General features: G+C 32.6%; 3 protein-coding genes across 11 annotated transcripts; 2 read left to right on the plus strand and 1 right to left on the minus strand.

Moving 5' to 3' along the window:
• Positions 1–2,317: 2,317 nt before the first annotated feature.
• LOC137816186 (non-specific lipid transfer protein GPI-anchored 16-like) lies at positions 2,318–3,835 on the plus strand. 2 transcript variants are annotated; one of them, XM_068619269.1, is made up of 4 exons: positions 2,318–2,657; positions 2,749–2,775; positions 2,869–2,937; positions 3,500–3,835. In XM_068619269.1, exons 1-4 carry the CDS (start codon positions 2,324–2,326, stop codon positions 3,706–3,708), a joined length of 639 nt encoding a protein of 212 aa, XP_068475370.1. In that variant the 5' UTR covers positions 2,318–2,323; the 3' UTR covers positions 3,709–3,835. The 2 variants fall into 2 exon arrangements, with proteins under 2 accessions (XP_068475370.1, XP_068475371.1); XM_068619270.1 differs by having other exon boundaries at positions 2,323–2,657; positions 2,878–2,937.
• A 3,613-nt stretch (positions 3,836–7,448) lies between these two features.
• LOC137814232 (pentatricopeptide repeat-containing protein At1g03100, mitochondrial) lies at positions 7,449–10,995 on the plus strand. Its single transcript, XM_068616833.1, has 2 exons — positions 7,449–7,685; positions 8,212–10,995. The coding sequence occupies exon 2, from the start codon at positions 8,267–8,269 to the stop codon at positions 10,622–10,624; it is 2,358 nt and encodes a 785-aa protein (XP_068472934.1). The 5' UTR covers positions 7,449–7,685; positions 8,212–8,266; the 3' UTR covers positions 10,625–10,995.
• Positions 10,996–12,400: 1,405 nt separating this feature from the next.
• Positions 12,401–17,233, minus strand: LOC137814233 (type I inositol polyphosphate 5-phosphatase 4-like). 8 transcript variants are annotated; one of them, XM_068616839.1, is made up of 14 exons: positions 17,066–17,167; positions 16,531–16,678; positions 16,359–16,446; positions 15,938–16,006; positions 15,648–15,735; positions 15,433–15,537; positions 14,728–15,346; positions 14,453–14,646; positions 14,210–14,318; positions 13,963–14,111; positions 13,547–13,839; positions 13,005–13,075; positions 12,796–12,915; positions 12,401–12,641 (listed from the first exon to the last, which is right to left on the minus strand). In XM_068616839.1, exons 2-11 carry the CDS (start codon positions 16,558–16,560, stop codon positions 13,620–13,622), a joined length of 1,671 nt encoding a protein of 556 aa, XP_068472940.1. In that variant the 5' UTR covers positions 16,561–16,678; positions 17,066–17,167; the 3' UTR covers positions 12,401–12,641; positions 12,796–12,915; positions 13,005–13,075; positions 13,547–13,619. The 8 variants fall into 8 exon arrangements, with proteins under 8 accessions (XP_068472940.1, XP_068472937.1, XP_068472938.1 ...); XM_068616836.1 differs by having other exon boundaries at positions 14,453–15,346; positions 17,066–17,177; XM_068616837.1 differs by having other exon boundaries at positions 14,453–15,346; positions 16,531–16,667; positions 17,066–17,130.
• Positions 17,234–18,760: the final 1,527 nt, after the last annotated feature.

The following is an 18,760-nucleotide window of genomic DNA, read 5'->3' on the forward strand; positions in this document are numbered from 1 at the left end:
AAAATATATACGTTTAAAGAAAAATAAGATTTTTTTAATAAAAGTTGTGATTTAAAAATATGATTTTTAAAGTTGTATTTGCAAGACATGTCTTCTTCATGGTTTTTTTTCTAAAGTAGTGTATTTTTTTTTTCAAAATGGGCATTTTTTTAAAATAAGTTTAATTTACTGGTTATAATTATATATATAGTTAAATAAAAATAGTTTTTTATAAAATATTTTTTTAACTGAATAAATTTTTATAATTTTTTTTATTATATATAATTAAAGAATGGCTGAATTTTTAGAAAATATTTTTTTATACATATTTTGAAGGATTAGAAAGTTCATTCATTTCAAAATTAATATTATTGGTCTATTTATATAAAATTAAATTTTATCAAGAAATTAATATATTTACCAAATAAAACAGACCGACCAACAAGTATTCATATACAGATGAAGGATTTTTAAATAAATCAAACAAATGCTGTCACAATAGAGCAAATTATCATATCAAAAATAGTAGAATGTAGATTCATATACTATTTTTTTTTCTGCTTTCTATGACAATTAAAGTTTTCAATTAATTGTCTATTTTAACTTTTTTGTTAAAGTGTCTCGTATTTACTTTTACCATTTCGACTTTAGAGTTTTATCAATTTAACTTTTTTATTATGGATTAAATTTAATAATTAACTTATATTATTTTATATTAGTAAAATATTACATCATTAATTTTTTATTAAGATTTCAAAATAATTTTAATGTATTTAACTTTTTAATTATATATAAAAAATCAACCATTCTTTAATTATATATAATAAAAAATTATTTTATAAAAACTTATTCAGTTAAAAAAATATTTTATAAAAAACTAATTTTCTTTAATTATATATATATAAAAAGTTATAGATAGTAAATTTAAATTATCTAATTTCTTATTATTTTTAATTTTAAATATTAAAAAACGTATAATAAAATTATTATATATTAAAATTATAAACATATATTTCATACACAATTTTAACAGAAATCGTATATGAAATATACGGATTTTAGGCTTCGAATTTTTTATTGTTTTATATATATATATATATATATATATATATAAATATATATATATATATATTAGAAATCGTATATCATATATACCATTTTTTTTTAAATCACGGGCGACTTCAATATTAAATAAACGTATGTAACGTTGAAGATTTATCCATTTCCGAAAAATAATTTTTTTTGTCTATATTTGTACGATTTTGGAAAAAAATTACACTATTTTTTTTTTAAAAAAAAAAAACCTTGTTCATTTTAAAGTCATGTTTCAATTTTTTATTTTTATAACTTTTTAAAAATTTGTTTATATCAGTACATTTCATTAAAAATATACTAATTTTGTTAAACAAGACAAATTACATTCACTCGTTCTTTCACTTCACATTAAAATAGGAGAAAATAAAGAAATGCAAGTGGAATATAATTGATTTTTAATCTTTCTAGAGAGAAAGGTAAGAAAGTGTAATTACATAAAATAAAATGACCAATTTATTCATTATATTTATTGTTTTAGCAGACAATATAAAAAATTATTATTTTTTAATACATCGTGTCATAAAGATCCTATTTATGAGTACAATAAATATTTGTGATTAGATAAATTTAATATAAGTTTATAGATGACAAAACTATATGGATTAACGAGCCAATGGAATAAGGAATCACATGTGAATGATTTTATATTAAGGTTAAATGTGTGTGATTTATGTCAATTGACTGATACTAGGAAAGTAAAGATATGTTTCTTAATTTAGTATAAATATTGAGTTCAGAATAAGTACTTAGTTATTTAAGCACAATCAAATGTTCTATGATAAATTAACTACATACGAAGCAAGGTATAGTTAAAACTTTTTAGATATTTTTGTAATTTTTGGAAGCTAGCTTGAGGGGATTTTGATTGCACTTGGGAGATGTCACCTGATAGTTAACTACCAATATTAGTAAAATAAGTGTTATTCTTCAATGTTAGTATTCAATATAGCTTTTTTAGGAAGTTGTCCAATTAAATATGAATATTATTAAATTAGTGAAATAAATGTTGTTGTTTAAATACTTTGAATTAAGAAGAAAAAATGGGTCATATCAAATTTGTATTTCAATCCATCACTTAAACATGTTTTTGCAAATTCTTCTAGCCAACTATACCAAATTGCAAGCCTGTGATCACTGGAAGAAATGTTAGTTAAGTTAGTTGAACTCCTTTATCATACTCATACCTACCTATCCTCCATTCTAGTATATAAAAATCAAACACAGACCATTCTCCTTCCATCTAAGATTCATGGCTTTTCAAATAGGACCCATTCTAACAGCCCTCATCACAGTGGCTTCACTGAATTCTGTTAATGGACAAGTTACTGGTTCTTGCACAACCTCTATGATGAGCACTTTCACACCATGCGCCAACATCATCACAGGAAGCACTAATAATAATGGTTTAATGCCACCAAGTACGTGTTGTGATTCACTAAGGTCTTTGATGACCACTAATACGGATTGTGCTTGCCTTCTAGTCTCTGCCTATGCTCCATTTTTCCAACTACCCATCACTCAAGCTCTTTCCCTCTCATTTTCACAAGCATGCAACATCAATGGACTTCCTTTGCACTGCAAAGGTCTGCATCTATTACACTTTAATATTTTCCCATTTTCATTTCTCATAATCAAATTACATTTCTAATATGTTTTTTTGAGGATACATTGCAGCTTCTGGTTCTAATTTACCAGCTCCAGGTATGATGCATTTTCCAATATTCTTTTTACTTTCAATATATTTTTATCTTCGTAAAATTCTATCAGTAAATAACAAAAATACCCTTGTGTTAGGCCCTGCAGTTCTTGGATCTAACGGCCCAACCCTCCCTTCCGCTGCTCCATCACCATTAAGCCCACAAGGTACGAGCAATTTCTTCCTGTACCTCCATAGCTTTTCTAGACACCCCCGTAGCTCAGGCGAAAAGACCATTTACACCTTATAATTTAGAATTTGGAAGATATTTTTTTGAATCTAGAAATATCTTATTTACATGTATTCTGAATTTTACAATTTGAATGACAATCGCTCAAATTGTACAATCTATAATGCATATCATAATAAAAAGATATTAAGAAATTTTACACTCAAATATATATGAAAAAAAAATTAAGAATCTTAACATATATTTAAAAGAGTAGGATTAAAATTAAATATATATATATATATATATGAAAGTATAGGGAGAAGGTATGGAAAATTGCTTTAACTTAACAAATGATACACAATTAAAGGAAAATAAAAATTATCTGGTAAGTTAAAATACGAGAGTGTTACTTGCATATAACCATAAAAATGGATATAATTTTTGGACTATTTAAACTTTTACTCTGTAATTTAAAGGTGAACACCGTGTAATTGCTTTTAAATTTGAAAAGTAACGAAAATTGGTTTAAACACTAATTTGTAAGAGAAGTTTAGCAGATTCAAAAATGGTGGAAGAAGAGAAATATGAGAAAGTGCAATTGGCAGTAGCATCATCTCCGGTGGAAGCAGAAGCACCCAGTGGAGATAGAGTTTCACAGATCATACCAGTGTTGACTCCACGTCCTTCGCCATCTCGTTCATCTTTTCTCTCATCACCACCTTACGCTTTTCTCATAGGAATGGTGCTTTTAGGCCTCTATTCCTAATTTTTAATGTACAATGCGTAACACCAAACCCTAATCTAATTACTCTATACAACCTGCTTTCTCTATGTATCTGCCTACTCATACAAATATTAATGTTTTAATAAATAATATTAGTTTTCCTCGGTAAGCAAAATGCATAAATATATATATATATATATATATATATATATATATATATTTGGATGAAAGAGTAAAACTTGTATTATTTTAGGATGTCTAATAATCTCATATAATTTAGTATAAGTTAGGAGTTGCAATAAAGGATAATTAATAATTAATGTATATTTTCGTTCCTTAATTCATCAAAATATTTTTTAATAACAAAATCGTAATAGAGTTCTAAGTTTCAAAAAGGGACAATAAATCGAATACCGTGATTGACCATAACAATACTATTTTAATAGACTTGAAAAACAATATCAATAAACTCCAAAACAGACAATAACTTAATCGATTATGTGTTTATAAGTCTGATAAGTATTATGTTAGTAGTGTGCTCTTATTATGACGGGTGTCTTGATCCTCTGGTTTGCATGCATTTGATTTAGTATTCCTTTTGAGTGTTGGTTTTTTCCTAGTTGATTGGTTGGATGTTGGTTGTTGTGTTACTTGTCCATGTTGGTAGGAGTCTTTGGTTTTTGTTTCATTCTTAGGAGGTGAGTATTCGTTTTGTATAAGGGTTGAACCATCCCTAAAATGATACACATTTATTTATTTATTCTTGCGGATAATATTTTTTATGTGAACAAGTTTAAAAAATTGTGATATTTAACCAAGATTACATGAAACTTCATTTGATTTCAACAACTTACGTATACATGGTTAATTTAGTGATATGAACAAGATTCGGCATAAACATGAGATTGTGGTGTTTTTCACATAGAACCTTTAATTTCAATTATTTTATTTAATCATTTGTTTACCAAGTATTGTTTATAAGATCAAACAAAAATTCAATTAATATAAAAAACTTAAAAACTAATGTTGAACAAAACCAAATTGTTAAGATCTAAGATAAAAAAAACAGACAAACGTATAAAGATCATCAGCGGAAGCAGAATACCGCGCAATACTTATTTGGAGATAGTTTGGTTGCAATATCTGTTGCAGGACTTAAATTTGTTATGTAACTTGTCAGCTCAACTTTTATGTGACAATCAAACGACATTACATATAGCAGCAAACCCAGTATTTCATGAACGCACAAAACACATTGAGATAGACTGTCACATTGTGCGAGAAAAACTACAAGCCGGGATAATCAATCCTTCATATGTACCGACACAATATCAGCTCGCAGATATTTTTACAAAGACACTCGACAGAACAAGAGAGCCCAAGAGATGTTAAGGTAGACCTATCCCATTTCCGTGGAAAGGAAAATGTAGAAGTCTATTTAGATTGAGAAATGAAGGTAGAACAATTATTTGCTTGCCATAGAGTAAGTGAGGAAAGAAAAGTACCCCTAACCACTCTTAGTTTCCAAGGGAACGCTATGTATTGGTGGACGGCTTTAGAAAGAGATAGGCGTTTTCATAGGGAGCCTCCCATAGAGTATTGGAATTACCTTAGGGGAGCCCTAAGGCGCCGCCATATACCCTCTTATTACAATAGGGAGTTGATGGACAAGCTCCAAAGACTCCAACAAAGAACAATGAGTGTAGAGGAGTATAGGCAAAAGATGGAGCTATACATGATGAGAGCCTCCATTAGGGAGTATGAGTCCACCACCATAGCTAGATTCTTAAGTGGGTTAAATCTTGAGATAAGAGATAGGTTGAACTATTACCTTATCAAGACTTAAATGACTTGGTTCAAATTTGTATCAAAGTTGAACAACAAAATTTAAGGAAAACTTCAAGTCGAAAGGAAGGTTCATACTCTAACTCCTATCCAAAAAGAGATTTTAAAAGGGAGGTAGTACATCCAAGGAAAAACCAAAAGAGATTCCCAAACCCATAGGCAAAGATATGCTCACTCCACCCATTCGCACTAGGGATGTCAAATGTTTTAAATGCTTTGGAAGAGGACATGTGCAAGCACAATGTCCAAACCAAAGAACCTATTTTTGAAAGGAATAAATGAATATACTAGTTGTGAAGAAGAACCTAGTGAGAAAGAAGAAGGGGAGAAGATGAGAGAGTATATCCTTTAGAGAGGAAATTATTGATGATTAGAAGAACCCTCAACAACCAAACTTGTGTAACCATGGAAACACAAAGAGACATGGATAAATGAAGATGGGGAACTAACTGTTTGAATTTAGATTATAAGAAGATTGTAGGTAAGAAGATGAAAAGAAGAAAAAAAGTGTTTTTATTCTCTTGTGGGTATTTTTACATCACCTCCTGTATAATAAATATATACTAGTGTAGGAAGTTTCTCTCTCCAAATTACAATCTAATTAGGTAGGGATCCTATCATTATCAAATTAATTGCATATAATTGTGTACGATATCGTACAATGTATATAATTGCGTATAATTTGATAATTATTATTTTCTTAATACATGATATGGATAATGATTAAGAGACAAATAAATGGAGATTTTGTATCAATTATTTTTTCTCTACATTATTTAAAAAAATAAAAAACCCATATAATTTCCCTAAATAACTACAAATTTCTTGGGCTTGTATATCCATATTTTTTTTATTTTAAATAATAAAATTCTAAAAAATATAATTCTAAAAGATGATTGAAAAATAAATAAAAAATATATTTATGTTGTTTTAATTGAAGAAAATAAATCATTATTATTTTTATATTTATCTTGTTGAGTTAACATCATCAAAATTAATTACTAAATATGAAGTATTGTCTTTAAGAATTATATTTGATAGAAAAATTAGATAATTATATTAGAGAGAATTAAAGATATTTTAAAAAAATCCCTATGATTAAAGGATAATATTAATGTGCTATAGATAAAAACTAGAGTTTAATTTTTGAAAAATAATGTTGGAGTGTTCTAAAGATATTTGGAAAGCAAATAAAGACGTGACATAATTCTATATATTTTCACGGTTGTTTTTTTGTGTGCTAATGTTTGAAAAATAATTATGCTGGCCTAAGCAGTACACAAAATTCATATTTAATTTCAGTCATGCCTGAGAATGACTCTAAAATTGAAATGAATCATACATAATTTTTATTTCAATTGAAAGATTCCATCAATTCACAAAACTCTAGAGGTTTTAAATAACTATCGAAACGAGTTTTTTTTTTTTTAACTGTGTAATTTTTACAATTTTATTTAAATTTAAAAACTTTATACAATTTTTTTATATAAATTTAAACATTTTTTATTTTAATTTAAAAATTAGAAGGCCCAAATAGTATAAAAGTAGTAGGGAGTTTCTTTCTGCAACCCTACATTCTATGAAAATACCGAAAATATCCTTTCACAATTTTGAGTAATTTTGGAATAGGAGTTCCGTAAACAAAAATATTTCTAGAGGTTCCATAAGCAAAAGGATGTTTTTGGATCAGGAAATCTGGAAGACAAAAAAATCATTCCAAAATATTCTTTTCAGAACACATTTTTTTTTATTTCCAAATTCGTAAATCTGAAAAATATGTTCCGAAAATATTCCAGAAAGAACAGTTCAGAAGTTATTTTTAAAAGGGTTAAATTAGTCTTCTTATAAAATGATGGGGTGCAGGAGGAAATTTGTTGGGTGTAGGAAGAAACAGCTAAAGTAAGCCTAGCAAAAGTGAAATGGACCGAGTGACAATTGGCCCATACCCAAAGCAAGAAATTGATTGATTGATTCAAGGCTTCGTTGACGGTAGCCTCCCTCTACGGCGGCAGAGGTCGAAGTCGGGTACGGTGGTTTCATGGTTGGTGTGGGTGTGTTGATGGGCAGAGCAGAGCTGAGCAGTGGACAAACCAAGTGGTTTCTGTTCGCTGTCTTCTCTTTCTGTTTATCAAATGAAATGAAGCAATGGGCATCAACCACTTATTCATATCCTGGTGAGACATTAATTCTTACATTTTCCGCACTTGTTAATGACCCACTTGGTTTATGAGATTTTATTCACTTCTTTTATAGTTTCTACTGATGAAAGTACCAACTTTGAGTTTCTGCCGTTGTTCATGTCTGTATACACTTTTCTTTCTTGGTAATCTTTGTTTGTAGTTTGTGAAAAGTACTTAAGGAATGATGCCAAAGCAGTTTTAATGTATGTGTCACAAGTCAGATGTAATTAAAATAAGTAAAGTTTCATTTTGGTCTGTGTAATTATATCGTTTTTCCGGAGATGTTTTATCTTCTTACAAATGTAATAATTCTGAATTTTCAATTTTATTTTTGGTTGTTACAATAATGCATTTCCAAACCTGCTCTTGTGTTTGTTTTTTTACCCGACTCCTTTTGTTGAAACTTCTAGTTTCAACGATGCTCATTCCAACTTTTGATCATAACTCTGATTTGTTTGTACTGTTTTAGTGTAACATTTGTTATCCATTTTGTTTACCAACGGACACTATGATTGTGCAGATTTTTATTGACTTCATTCTTAAATTCCTCTTGACGAAATTGCTGATAGTTGAAGATGCTTGCAATAAGAAAGCTGAAAACAGGGCCTGATATCCCTTTGGTTTTAGGTGTCATGGTTGCTAATTGCAGTTATAGAATAGCCCGAGTTTCCAGTGACAAAAATGTCCGGTATACTGTTAAGTCGGTTGTCTCTAGTTTAGTTAAATCAAGTTCATCAGCATTTCCACCGGGATCAGAGAATAAATTTACTCTTCAAGGACTATATTTCTCTAGTGTGGCTGAAAGAATCTTGGTCCATGCTAAAGACCCTGCCAAAGTTAGTTTGGAGATACAAAATGCTATCGATTCGAATCAATTAGATTATTCATGGAAACTATTGGAGCAGCATATGCACATGGAGGGGTTTCCCAGAAAATCTGTCATCACTAAGCTTGTAACAAGTTATGTGGACAGCCTTGATACGAAATTGCTAGGAAAGGCTTATGAGTTGGTAGAACGTGCTATTGAGAAAGATAAACAAGATTTGTTGGAAAAGAATGTGCTTATCTACCTCAGCTTTGGCCTTGCAAAAGCCAGACTACCGGTTCCAGCATCAACCATTTTAAGGAAGATGATAGATATGGAGCATTTTCCCCCAGCCACTGCTTGGTCTGCAGTTTTAGCACACATGTCACAAACTGCAGAAGGAAGTTACCTTGCTGCTGAGTTGATTCTTGAAATAGGGTATTTGTTCCAGAACAATAGAGTAGATCCGCGTAAAAAGAGCAATGCACCTTTGATAGCCATGAAACCGAACAGTGCTGCTTTTAGCATTGCTTTGGCAGGGTGCCTCCTATTTGAGTCATCTAGGAAGGCAGAGCAGCTTCTTGATATGATGCCTCGAATTGGTGTCAAAGCAGATGCACACTTACTGATAATAATGGCACGTGTATACGAGAGAAATGGGCGAAGGGAAGAGCTCAAGAAGCTTCAAAGGCACATAGAGGAAGCCCCAAATCTAACTGATTTTCAGTTTCGACATTTCTATAATTGTTTGTTGACGTGCCATTTGAAATTTGGGGATCTAGATTCTGCTTCAAACATGGTTTTGGAAATGCTTAGGAAAGCAAAGGAAGCAAAAAATTCTCTTGCCGCTGCCAAATTTATGATGAATGCTGATGGAATTGATCCTAATCGTTCTCCTGGACTGGCTTCTGTCCGTAGTTTGAACAACAGTGAAGATTTAGATAGTTTACAAAATAACAGGTCGATTACAAGTGCTGTATTATCTTATGAGGAGTTCTCTACAGATAGAAACTTCTCAAAGCTTGAGGCAGAGTGGAAATCTATACTTGGTTCTTTATTGTCAAAGTTGCAGATGCGGGTGGACTTGATCACAACCAAACATGGTATATTGCAGCCAACTGAAACAATTTATGTAAAATTAGTTAAAGCTATGCTAGAAGCTGGCAAGACCAAGGATTTAGCTGTGTTTCTTCTCAAGGCAGAAAGAGAAGATTCTCCATTTTCCAATGACAATTCAGCTTTGGTTCATGTTATTAACACGTGCATCTCACTTGGATGGCTGGATCAAGCACACGATCTCCTGGATGAAATGCGTCTAGCCGGGGTTAGAACAGGTTCATCTGTATACTCCTCTCTTTTGAAAGCATATTGCCGAGCAAATAGGGCGGCAGATGTCACATCGCTTCTGAGAGATGCTAGGATAGCTGGTATCCAGCTTGACTCAAGCTCTTATGAGGCAATGATTCAATCCAGAGTGCTCCAGCAAGACACACAGGGTGCACTCCAACTATTTAAAGAGAGGAAAGAGGCTAGAATTCCAAGAGTTACCCAACAAAACTCTGGCATGCTGGCTAAAGATGGAGCGGAGACTGGGGAAGCTGGGCTAATGACCAAGCTGTTGCAGGAAATCAAGGAAGGGCAGGGAGTGGATTGTGGAGTTCATGACTGGAATAATGTAATCCACTTTTTTTGCAAGAAGAAACTGATGCAAGATGCAGAGAAGGCTCTAAAGAAGATGAGAAGCTTAGGCCACTTGCCAAATGTGCAAACTTTCCATTCTATGGTCACAGGGTATGCTGCCACTGGAGGAAAATATCAAGAGGTGACAGAGCTGTGGGGTGAGATGAAAGCTCATGCTTCTTCTGTCTCCATGACGTTTGATCAGGAACTTCTTGATTCTGTGTTGTATACGTTTGTAAGGGGTGGATTCTTCGCTCGAGCCAATGAAGTTGTGACCATGATGGAAAAAGGAAACATGTTTGTTGACAAGTACAAGTACCGAATGCTATTCTTGAAATACCATAAATCACTTTACAAAGGGAAGGCTCCGAAATTTCAGACAGAATCCCAACTAAGCAAAAGGGAAGCAGCCCTGGCTTTTAAAAGGTGGATAGGCTTGACTTGCTGAAACTTTCAACCAAATCAAAGCATTCGCTCTTGCAAGTTTCAAAATTCATGCCATCAACTTCATAACTTACGGCTGTTCAATTTTTGTTCTCTCTCCTCTCATGTTTACAGGGTTAACACTAATGTACTACCAATGTGAATAAACCAACATCTTATTTTATGTAGAAAATTGAAGTTATACAACAAATAAAAGATGGTGTGGCACATGCATTCATGCATACATAGCTGTTGGCCATAAAATATTTGTTGATATATTTTGTCAAAGGGACAAACACATGCTCCGCTGAGAACATTGTTATTGTGAATTCTGATTTCTGAGACACCAGGGTTGTGACAGAAGCAATGAATTGAAAAGGATTTGCGTGATTGTAATTTGTAGTACGTGCAGGGCTCAACTATACAGCATAAACTGGATAATAACATTAATAACAATAGCAGGGTTGGAAAAACAAGAGGTTTTTCCTGCACTGCACGGGCATGCCACAGGAAGGCAATTACTGAACAGCATTCTTACGCCAACAATGATATCACTTTCTGAAACATGCCACTGACAATTTGTACAGCAAAATTGTATAAAGACTAATGTTATTTTAACATCAATTTTCTACAATAACTTTTTACAATTTTTATTTTTCTCCATTTATTTCACTAACATGTATCTTATCTCATTTTTTTTGTTCTTTTCATAGATTTTTTCTATTTGTAAAAAGTATTGAGAGGAGTATCTAATTACCTGAAGTTTACTCTCAAATTATAAAAAACTGAGATATGGGCGCGCTTGAAATACAGTAAAATCATTTATTTATGCAATGAACTCGTCTCAATTTAGTTAAAAATTTGTTAAGGTGAGGCAATACCTACTGCTAGAAAAAGGAAAAAAGTAGCGAGTTGAAACACTTTTTCTTTTTCTTTTTTAATTGTTTCTTATTCAAGGTGTTGCCTCTTTAAACTGCAGTCAATAGGATGCTTTGATGTCTTGATTCGACGAACACAAACAAAGTAGCATTTGACAATGACATAATCGAAACTTAATTATTATTAGCTGCAAAACAAAGTCCAATAATTGGGTAATTACCAAGAATAACGAACTTAACATGTTTGGGAACAGTTGCTGTATATTCCTTGTACCTCAATTGAATAGAGTTAAGGCGAAAAAAAACCCATGATGAGGTTAACATGCATGACCAAATTTTTATAAAAAGCAAAACACATGTGTTGTCTAAAGAGACCCTTTTTCGATATGAGAAAAATGCACATAGATAGACACAACTGAAATGCGTGAATGTATTAACTTAAAACAAGGGTATATGGATTGAGCATCAAATTCATTGGTGGTTTTGTCCTACAAAACACTTGTTTACATGAGCATTTATTGGGAAGGTTAGTGTAAGTAGCATTCATGATGGTGGTCCACATTTTAGATTTTGACAACTTAGAAGTGAGTCATTCTTGGGGTCAGAAAATTTCTTCTCTGAAAGGATCAATTAGTCAAGCAAAAGTACACTTTGCTACGTACATCCTTTTCTCTTACATAGCTAAAATAATTTTGTCATTCTTTAACGGATTAGCTTTTTTGACATTTATCACCAAAAAATTCTAAACCAGACAATCCAAGAAGGACCGCAAGCTTTTGTTTTTGGTGTAACAAATTATTTAGACAACATCATTCTTGTTAACATTATATGCATTGAACTTATTCCTTTAAGAATAAACATTGACCGAAACTGAACAAATGTTGCTCAAAGAAACATGCCTGAGTCAGAATGAAACAAAAGGAAAAAGAAGATTAGCACTGGTACAAATAATGACTTACTGATAAAAGCCAATAAAGCGTGTAGTTTCTTTTTCCTTTTCGTTGCAACTTGTTAAGAAAAACAAAAACGTAATTTTACTCGTTAGCTTCAATGATTCTCATTAAAGCTTTCTATAAGCATACAGTAGGATGATACAAATATTCCCATGGTTTATCATAATTGTGTTCAAGAATAAGTCAAACGCCTGGTTAGAATCTTCAAATCCTGCAGTAATAACACAGACAACAAAATTAGTGATGAAGTAAAACTACTACTTCATACTAAGTTATAGGATGAGTTAATTTTAATTAAATTGTTTTTTCATGTTTATGGTGAACATGGGTATCTTCTAACCAAAAGTACTATTTAAGAGACTGACCTCTCTTTCACAAGAAGTGAGAATAGATGCGGTTTATTTTGCCCCACATAGCCATTATTCTTCCAATACGGTTGTGAGCCGCAAATATCCGTAGTTAGTGCATGCCCACAAACTCTGCAGCTGCAACAACGATGTATGGAGAAGGTTAGCAGCTATAGAAAGGAAAAATGTAGAAAAACTGAGAAAAGGAAAGATAGGCAAAGGACAACCTTGTTTGGGGGTGTGAGGGTAAATGTCTCGATCATCATTTTGGCTGGCAACTTCTCACAGTATTGCCTACCTAAAAGAGTAGGGGCCCCAAGTCAAGGATAGGATAAGGCTTGCATGACATCTCAACTAGAAACTTTATTAGGAAGAACGACATGGTCAAATCCATTACTATCAACAAATCTCTGAAATATTTCTAGCATCAACTTCTGCACATTCAAATTAATAAGCAAGAACTGACAATATAAGTACATATTCCTTGAAATGGATCTTGTGGTTAGAAATGTGTATTTGTTTGGTGAAATTAGGTGTGGTTATACCTAAACTATATGACCATTTAACAATTAACTAACTAATTTTGATTACGAAGACCAGTTAGAAGTACTGTGCATATTGGACCTTGGCCTTCATTAAATTTTGAAATTGCAGGAAATACAATCAATGGAAAAAACGAGTTTGGCCTTTCGTAAGCTAAATTAAATTCTAAAGGATAATCGAGCAAGGTACATATATTTATTGGAATTTTCTTGTTGAGGTGAATTACCTTGCGTGGTAGACCCTCACTTCCCCTCAAAATAGTCAAGTTGATCTCATGGAATAAGGACTATTGGCATTCATCAGAAGTAGTGCTCAGTGTAGCCATAACCATGTGAATGTGGAAACAAATCTTCTACTTCAATCCTGGAACTGGAGCTTTTCTTTATTTGGTTGCAGGTAATAGACTCAGTCTCTGCCAAGAATATGCTATAAACTGGCCTATGATCAGAAAATCTTGACTCCCCACGAACATATGATAATTGGTGAAGGCCCCTTCCATACCACAAGATACGATCACACCTTCATGAATATAGATTTGGTTTGTATGCATAAATAATGATATAATTTGACAATAATGATCCAGAACATTTCATTTGGCAATAGTATTGATTCACACAAGTCATTTGCAAGAAAGAAGACTACCATGCTGGAGTTCTTCTCTTTTGTTTTGAGCGTCTGTCATCACCTGCATATAGGTCTGAATTGTTTGAATACTTATATGTTGGAGGGAAATATATTTTCCCTTCGTTCCATCCTTCAAAGACTCGACCTTGCCTCTGCTCTATACACAGCTGAAAGAAAGAAAATATCAAACGATCAGGCATATCAATATGGGAAAGCAGCAAAGATCAATCAGAATTACTTGTGAAATAACAAAATAGTAACATGCCTGGTCGTTCTCTAACAAAGTCTTCCAATCATGCATCTCAACAAGAGCTTTTGCTGCACGGTAAGAAAGGGATATCCGGTAATTTAAGTCCCCCAGCCAAATTATTCGACTGCACCAGTTAAACCAAAAGTTTAGCTTTTAACTAGCACACAAGTTAGCACTTAGTAGTGAATTTTATTTACATTTACAATCTCCAAGTATGAAATGCATTGTATGGATCATGCATGGATATGAGGTGCTTACTCGTGATCCAGAATTGTCTGAGGAGAATTCTCATCACCCATGTCGTGGACTGGGGGAAACCTTGTCTTTCTGAGAATCTCCATTACATCTGAATTTCTCCTTATCTCATCACCATCCTTTTGTCCAGAAGTCAAATGACTACAAATGAAGCAAAAGCTTGTTTGGTGCAATGACATACTAATTGATATTGATCCCTGGAAAATCCAAGACAATGAAATTGTTTTCTTCCCTAGTCCATTATAAATTCTGCTATTGAAATAGATTGTCAAATGTACCTTGTTTCCGAGATATCCCATTAACCCTCGGCCAACACAAGACACTTTCATGTTGTGAACATCATCTCTTATATCACTTTTCACCCAAACAGTTAGAAATACCCCAACCATTTGCTTACTAGCAACCAAGCAGTATCTTGAGTGGCCTGCCTGTCTGTCACTGTCCTCTGCAGAGAAGCAACCACCATATGACATCGGTGAATATTGTGCTGTAATTGGGGAGTCACCAATGCCATTTTCTTCATCTGAGGAACCCCATCGATAATTGGGGTCATAGTCACTCGCTCGATGACCAAATATCACTCTATCACAGACACTGAAACGGCGATCGAGGCAAGCTTGTTGCATTAACATATCATTATCCATTCTCAAACTACGACTCAAGGATTGGAAGGATCTTCGTTGAAAGAAAGAGGTTGCCTTCTGCCTTATTGATCCCTCAAAATCAGCATCTATCTCTACAATGGGATCAGGGAGGGGTGAAGGTGTGTGGCATCCTCCACTTGTTCCAGGAAGGTTGTTCAAGGTCCTTCTAATGAGGGCTAGCCATTTTCTTGCAGGACCATTGTTTTCTGTTCCCAAAACATTACCAGCATTAAGAGGTACAATTTCTTGAAACCTGAGGCCAGGGAAATGCAAAATATTTCAGTACGTGAACTTTTGCACAAGTAAAGGAGATGGAACATTATATAGTCCGTGATTTACCCAAGAACATAGATATCAGCAGGTGGAGAGGTGTGAAGCCAATCTTCAAGACTCAAATAACTTGGAGGCGACTTCCCTGCTACATTCCAAGTGGCAACAAAGATTCTGTATCCGAAAGGGGCAAAAGAAGTTCAATAGAATAAAAATTCTTAAATTTCATTGCAATAGTAACAGCCAGGATAATCAAGTTCTACACACAGTTGCATGAAGCATACCTATAGTTATACACATCTGTAACCTGAGCTTTATCAAGGTCATTCTTACCTCTACGCACTCTGTCTGAGTACCATCTGCTTGATCTCTCTACGTATAAAAAATGACATCAAACATCTGCAATTAGTAGGACGCGAAAGACTAGAAAAGAGAAAAAAAAGAACACGAAGAAATAAATTTCCAAATTACGGCTCAAAAATGTGGTCTAAATAATATAATTTTATCCATATCTAGTTGAGGGATTTGGAATGGTGTGGTCCTAAGAGAAAAGATGGTGTAGAAGATATTGAACCTGATTTGCTTTTCCTAATGGTGCATGCCTCCCTCTCTGAGTAGTTGCTACTACACTCTTCATCAACACCTGAAAAAGGAAAACCGTAAAGTTAACAAAGCTGTGCTCTTTTCAGTCATTTTAGCATCTATTCAATCAAACAAGGCAAATAAAGCAGAATTATTTTTATAGCAAAAGGGTGAACTAGAAACCACGGAAGCAGCAAAACAACAAAGGGCAGATCTTGTGCAGCAAGTAGCATACGCATACCCATGGAAACAGACAAGAATAAAAATATTTTAAAATAACTGTTTAGAAAACACAGACAAATTAGTTGAACTAGAAGCAGGAGTGATACCCTTTTTGGTTTTAAAACAAAATATTTCCATTACGACAGCCCTAGAATGTAGATTACATCAAAGTGAGAAAATTGAAGAATCACCTTGGGAGAGAACATCATCTGCCTGAAAATCCTCAGCTTTGCTCTTGATATTGAACCACTTCTTGACCAATGTTTTTGGCCAAGAAAGCTTGAGCAAGAAAAACAGGGTAAGCAATGCCAATCCCAGAAATCAAATGCAAATGAATTTGAAGAGAGTTTGCATTTCTCAAACCTTGCTCTTCTTCGAGTTCTCATCTCTCATTGTTGGGACAAAACTCACAACTTCATGTAGCTTTCTCTATTCAGAAACAAAGCCACTGAATTAATGTCACACAATCTATTCCTTCCTTCAATCAACACTCCTCCTTTCTAAGGTTATGCTTACACAGAAAAATGGAGACAGTGAAAGTTAGAAGACAAGTTTATATACCGGACCGGACAATCTTAATTTCTGTTGACTTTCACCTTTTGGTATATGTTTCTCTATTCAGAGAGATAAAAAAAAGGGAGGGAAAAATGTCTTTTGGTGATGATAGCAATGTGATGAAGTTAAAGAACGTGAAGAATCAATAGATGATTAAGTGGTGGCACAGTTGTGAAGTTTAAGGTTGTGAGGGGAGAGAGGAAGAAGAAGACAATGTAGAAGACATGAAGAAAGAGAGAGTGTTGGAGAAACCTCGTTGAGGTAGAGAGAGGAAAAGCAACAAAAAATTGAAAAGAGAGTGAAGGAAGTTAAGTTGGAGTCTCTGTGGAGGACTTTCACTTACCACAAATACAAGGCCTACCTCACCCACCCAACCTCACACATTCAAGAAACACACAACCTGCAACTACGGTTGCTTATATATTGCTAATGCTCACATTCGTTCACACCCAAACACTCTCTCTTCACATGTTAACACACTCCTTTCATCTATTTGCTCAAATGGTTCAATACTTAAATTCTGTTTAGAGTAATATTTTTATAGACATTTTTAAGAAAAATAAAATAAAATATTATTGAAATTAGACCTTTTTCATAAGTTAAAATTACTTTATAGAAATTTATATATAACTTTTTGAAATATTTTTTTTTTCCTGTTCATCTCATAGTGAAATTAGTTCAAAAATATATTCAGGTTATTTAGTTAAGGATTGAATAGTGTATAAGAAATTATTAAGTGTGCTTCTAATAGTCTTGAATGTATATCTTGAATGTATATCTAATTAAATATCATTAATTGTTTTATTTTATATTTTAAAATGTAAGTATTAAGAGTGAATTTTAAGTTCGCATAAGACTAAGTAATGGATGATCTGATAGTGAATGAATAATAAATTCAACAAATTCTCGTTAAGATAAACTATAAATGAGTTTGATATTATAATAAGAAATGAACTTCAAATTTAACTAAATCTTATAAAACTAACTTATAAGATGATATTTATATCTACTTATGTCAATATTAATAGATTAGGTGTGATTGTAAGTTAGTGAAATTTTAAATGATAAAACAAATGTTGATTCATGATAATTTAATAATTCTATATTTTAATCTTGATTTGAGAATAAAGTCACAATTGGAGATATTATGTATTAAATTAAAAACTTTATATACTTGGTGATTATAGATGAAGATAATCATGCATTTAAAGATGTGATTGTGACTTGGTGATTATATACATCTGATTATGACTTCTATCTGTGTGAAAAAAAAGTGTTTATTTGAATTAAAGAGAAATCAATACCTTAAATGTCTTGTTAACTGGTGTATTAAAAAATTTAGATAAGAAAAATAAAATATTATTTTACTGGAATTTACATTAAAATTGTGAGATATTCCAATACATTAATATTCTTATTCTTTAATAAATACCCAGTATTTTTCATATCCTCAATAGATATAAGGAAGTAGGAAGCCTAAAATCTGAATTTCATCAACATGGGAAAAAAAATCACACTTTTAATTTCTTCTTCTTCCTCATTTTAATCGGTTAGGTCATGGGTCTGACCGATAGTTGGTCATTTATGATTATTTTTCAACCTATGTATCTAACATTACGAGGAACACAAATTTAAGGATATCAATCCATTAGCCTTAATCACTCAATTCAGACATAATCATGACTAAAGATGATGTTATAATTCGGTCTATAATATACCAGATTATGCTCTACAGAAACGACCATCTAATAAACAACACACGAGTACTCTCAACTCTTATTTATATTATACTCATTATATTTTATGTTTTTACTGACTTGAGGGTTCGAGTGTCATCGCAGGAGGAGTTCCCTCGTTCCTAGAAGGTTGAATCACTAGAGTTTGAAAGGAGACCACCAAGAATTCATCCAGATGACAACCGACCTCAAGCTGGCTAGAAAAATAATCCTCAGACACCTTACTATTCTCAATAAATTAAATTAAGAGAGAAATGAGTATTTTTTGTTCATAACTCCTAAAAACTATATTGGACATACAA

The sequence above is a fragment of the Phaseolus vulgaris genome, chromosome 1 (genome assembly GCF_000499845.2).
Source record: "Phaseolus vulgaris cultivar G19833 chromosome 1, P. vulgaris v2.0, whole genome shotgun sequence".
Lineage (NCBI taxonomy): Eukaryota > Viridiplantae > Streptophyta > Magnoliopsida > Fabales > Fabaceae > Phaseolus > Phaseolus vulgaris.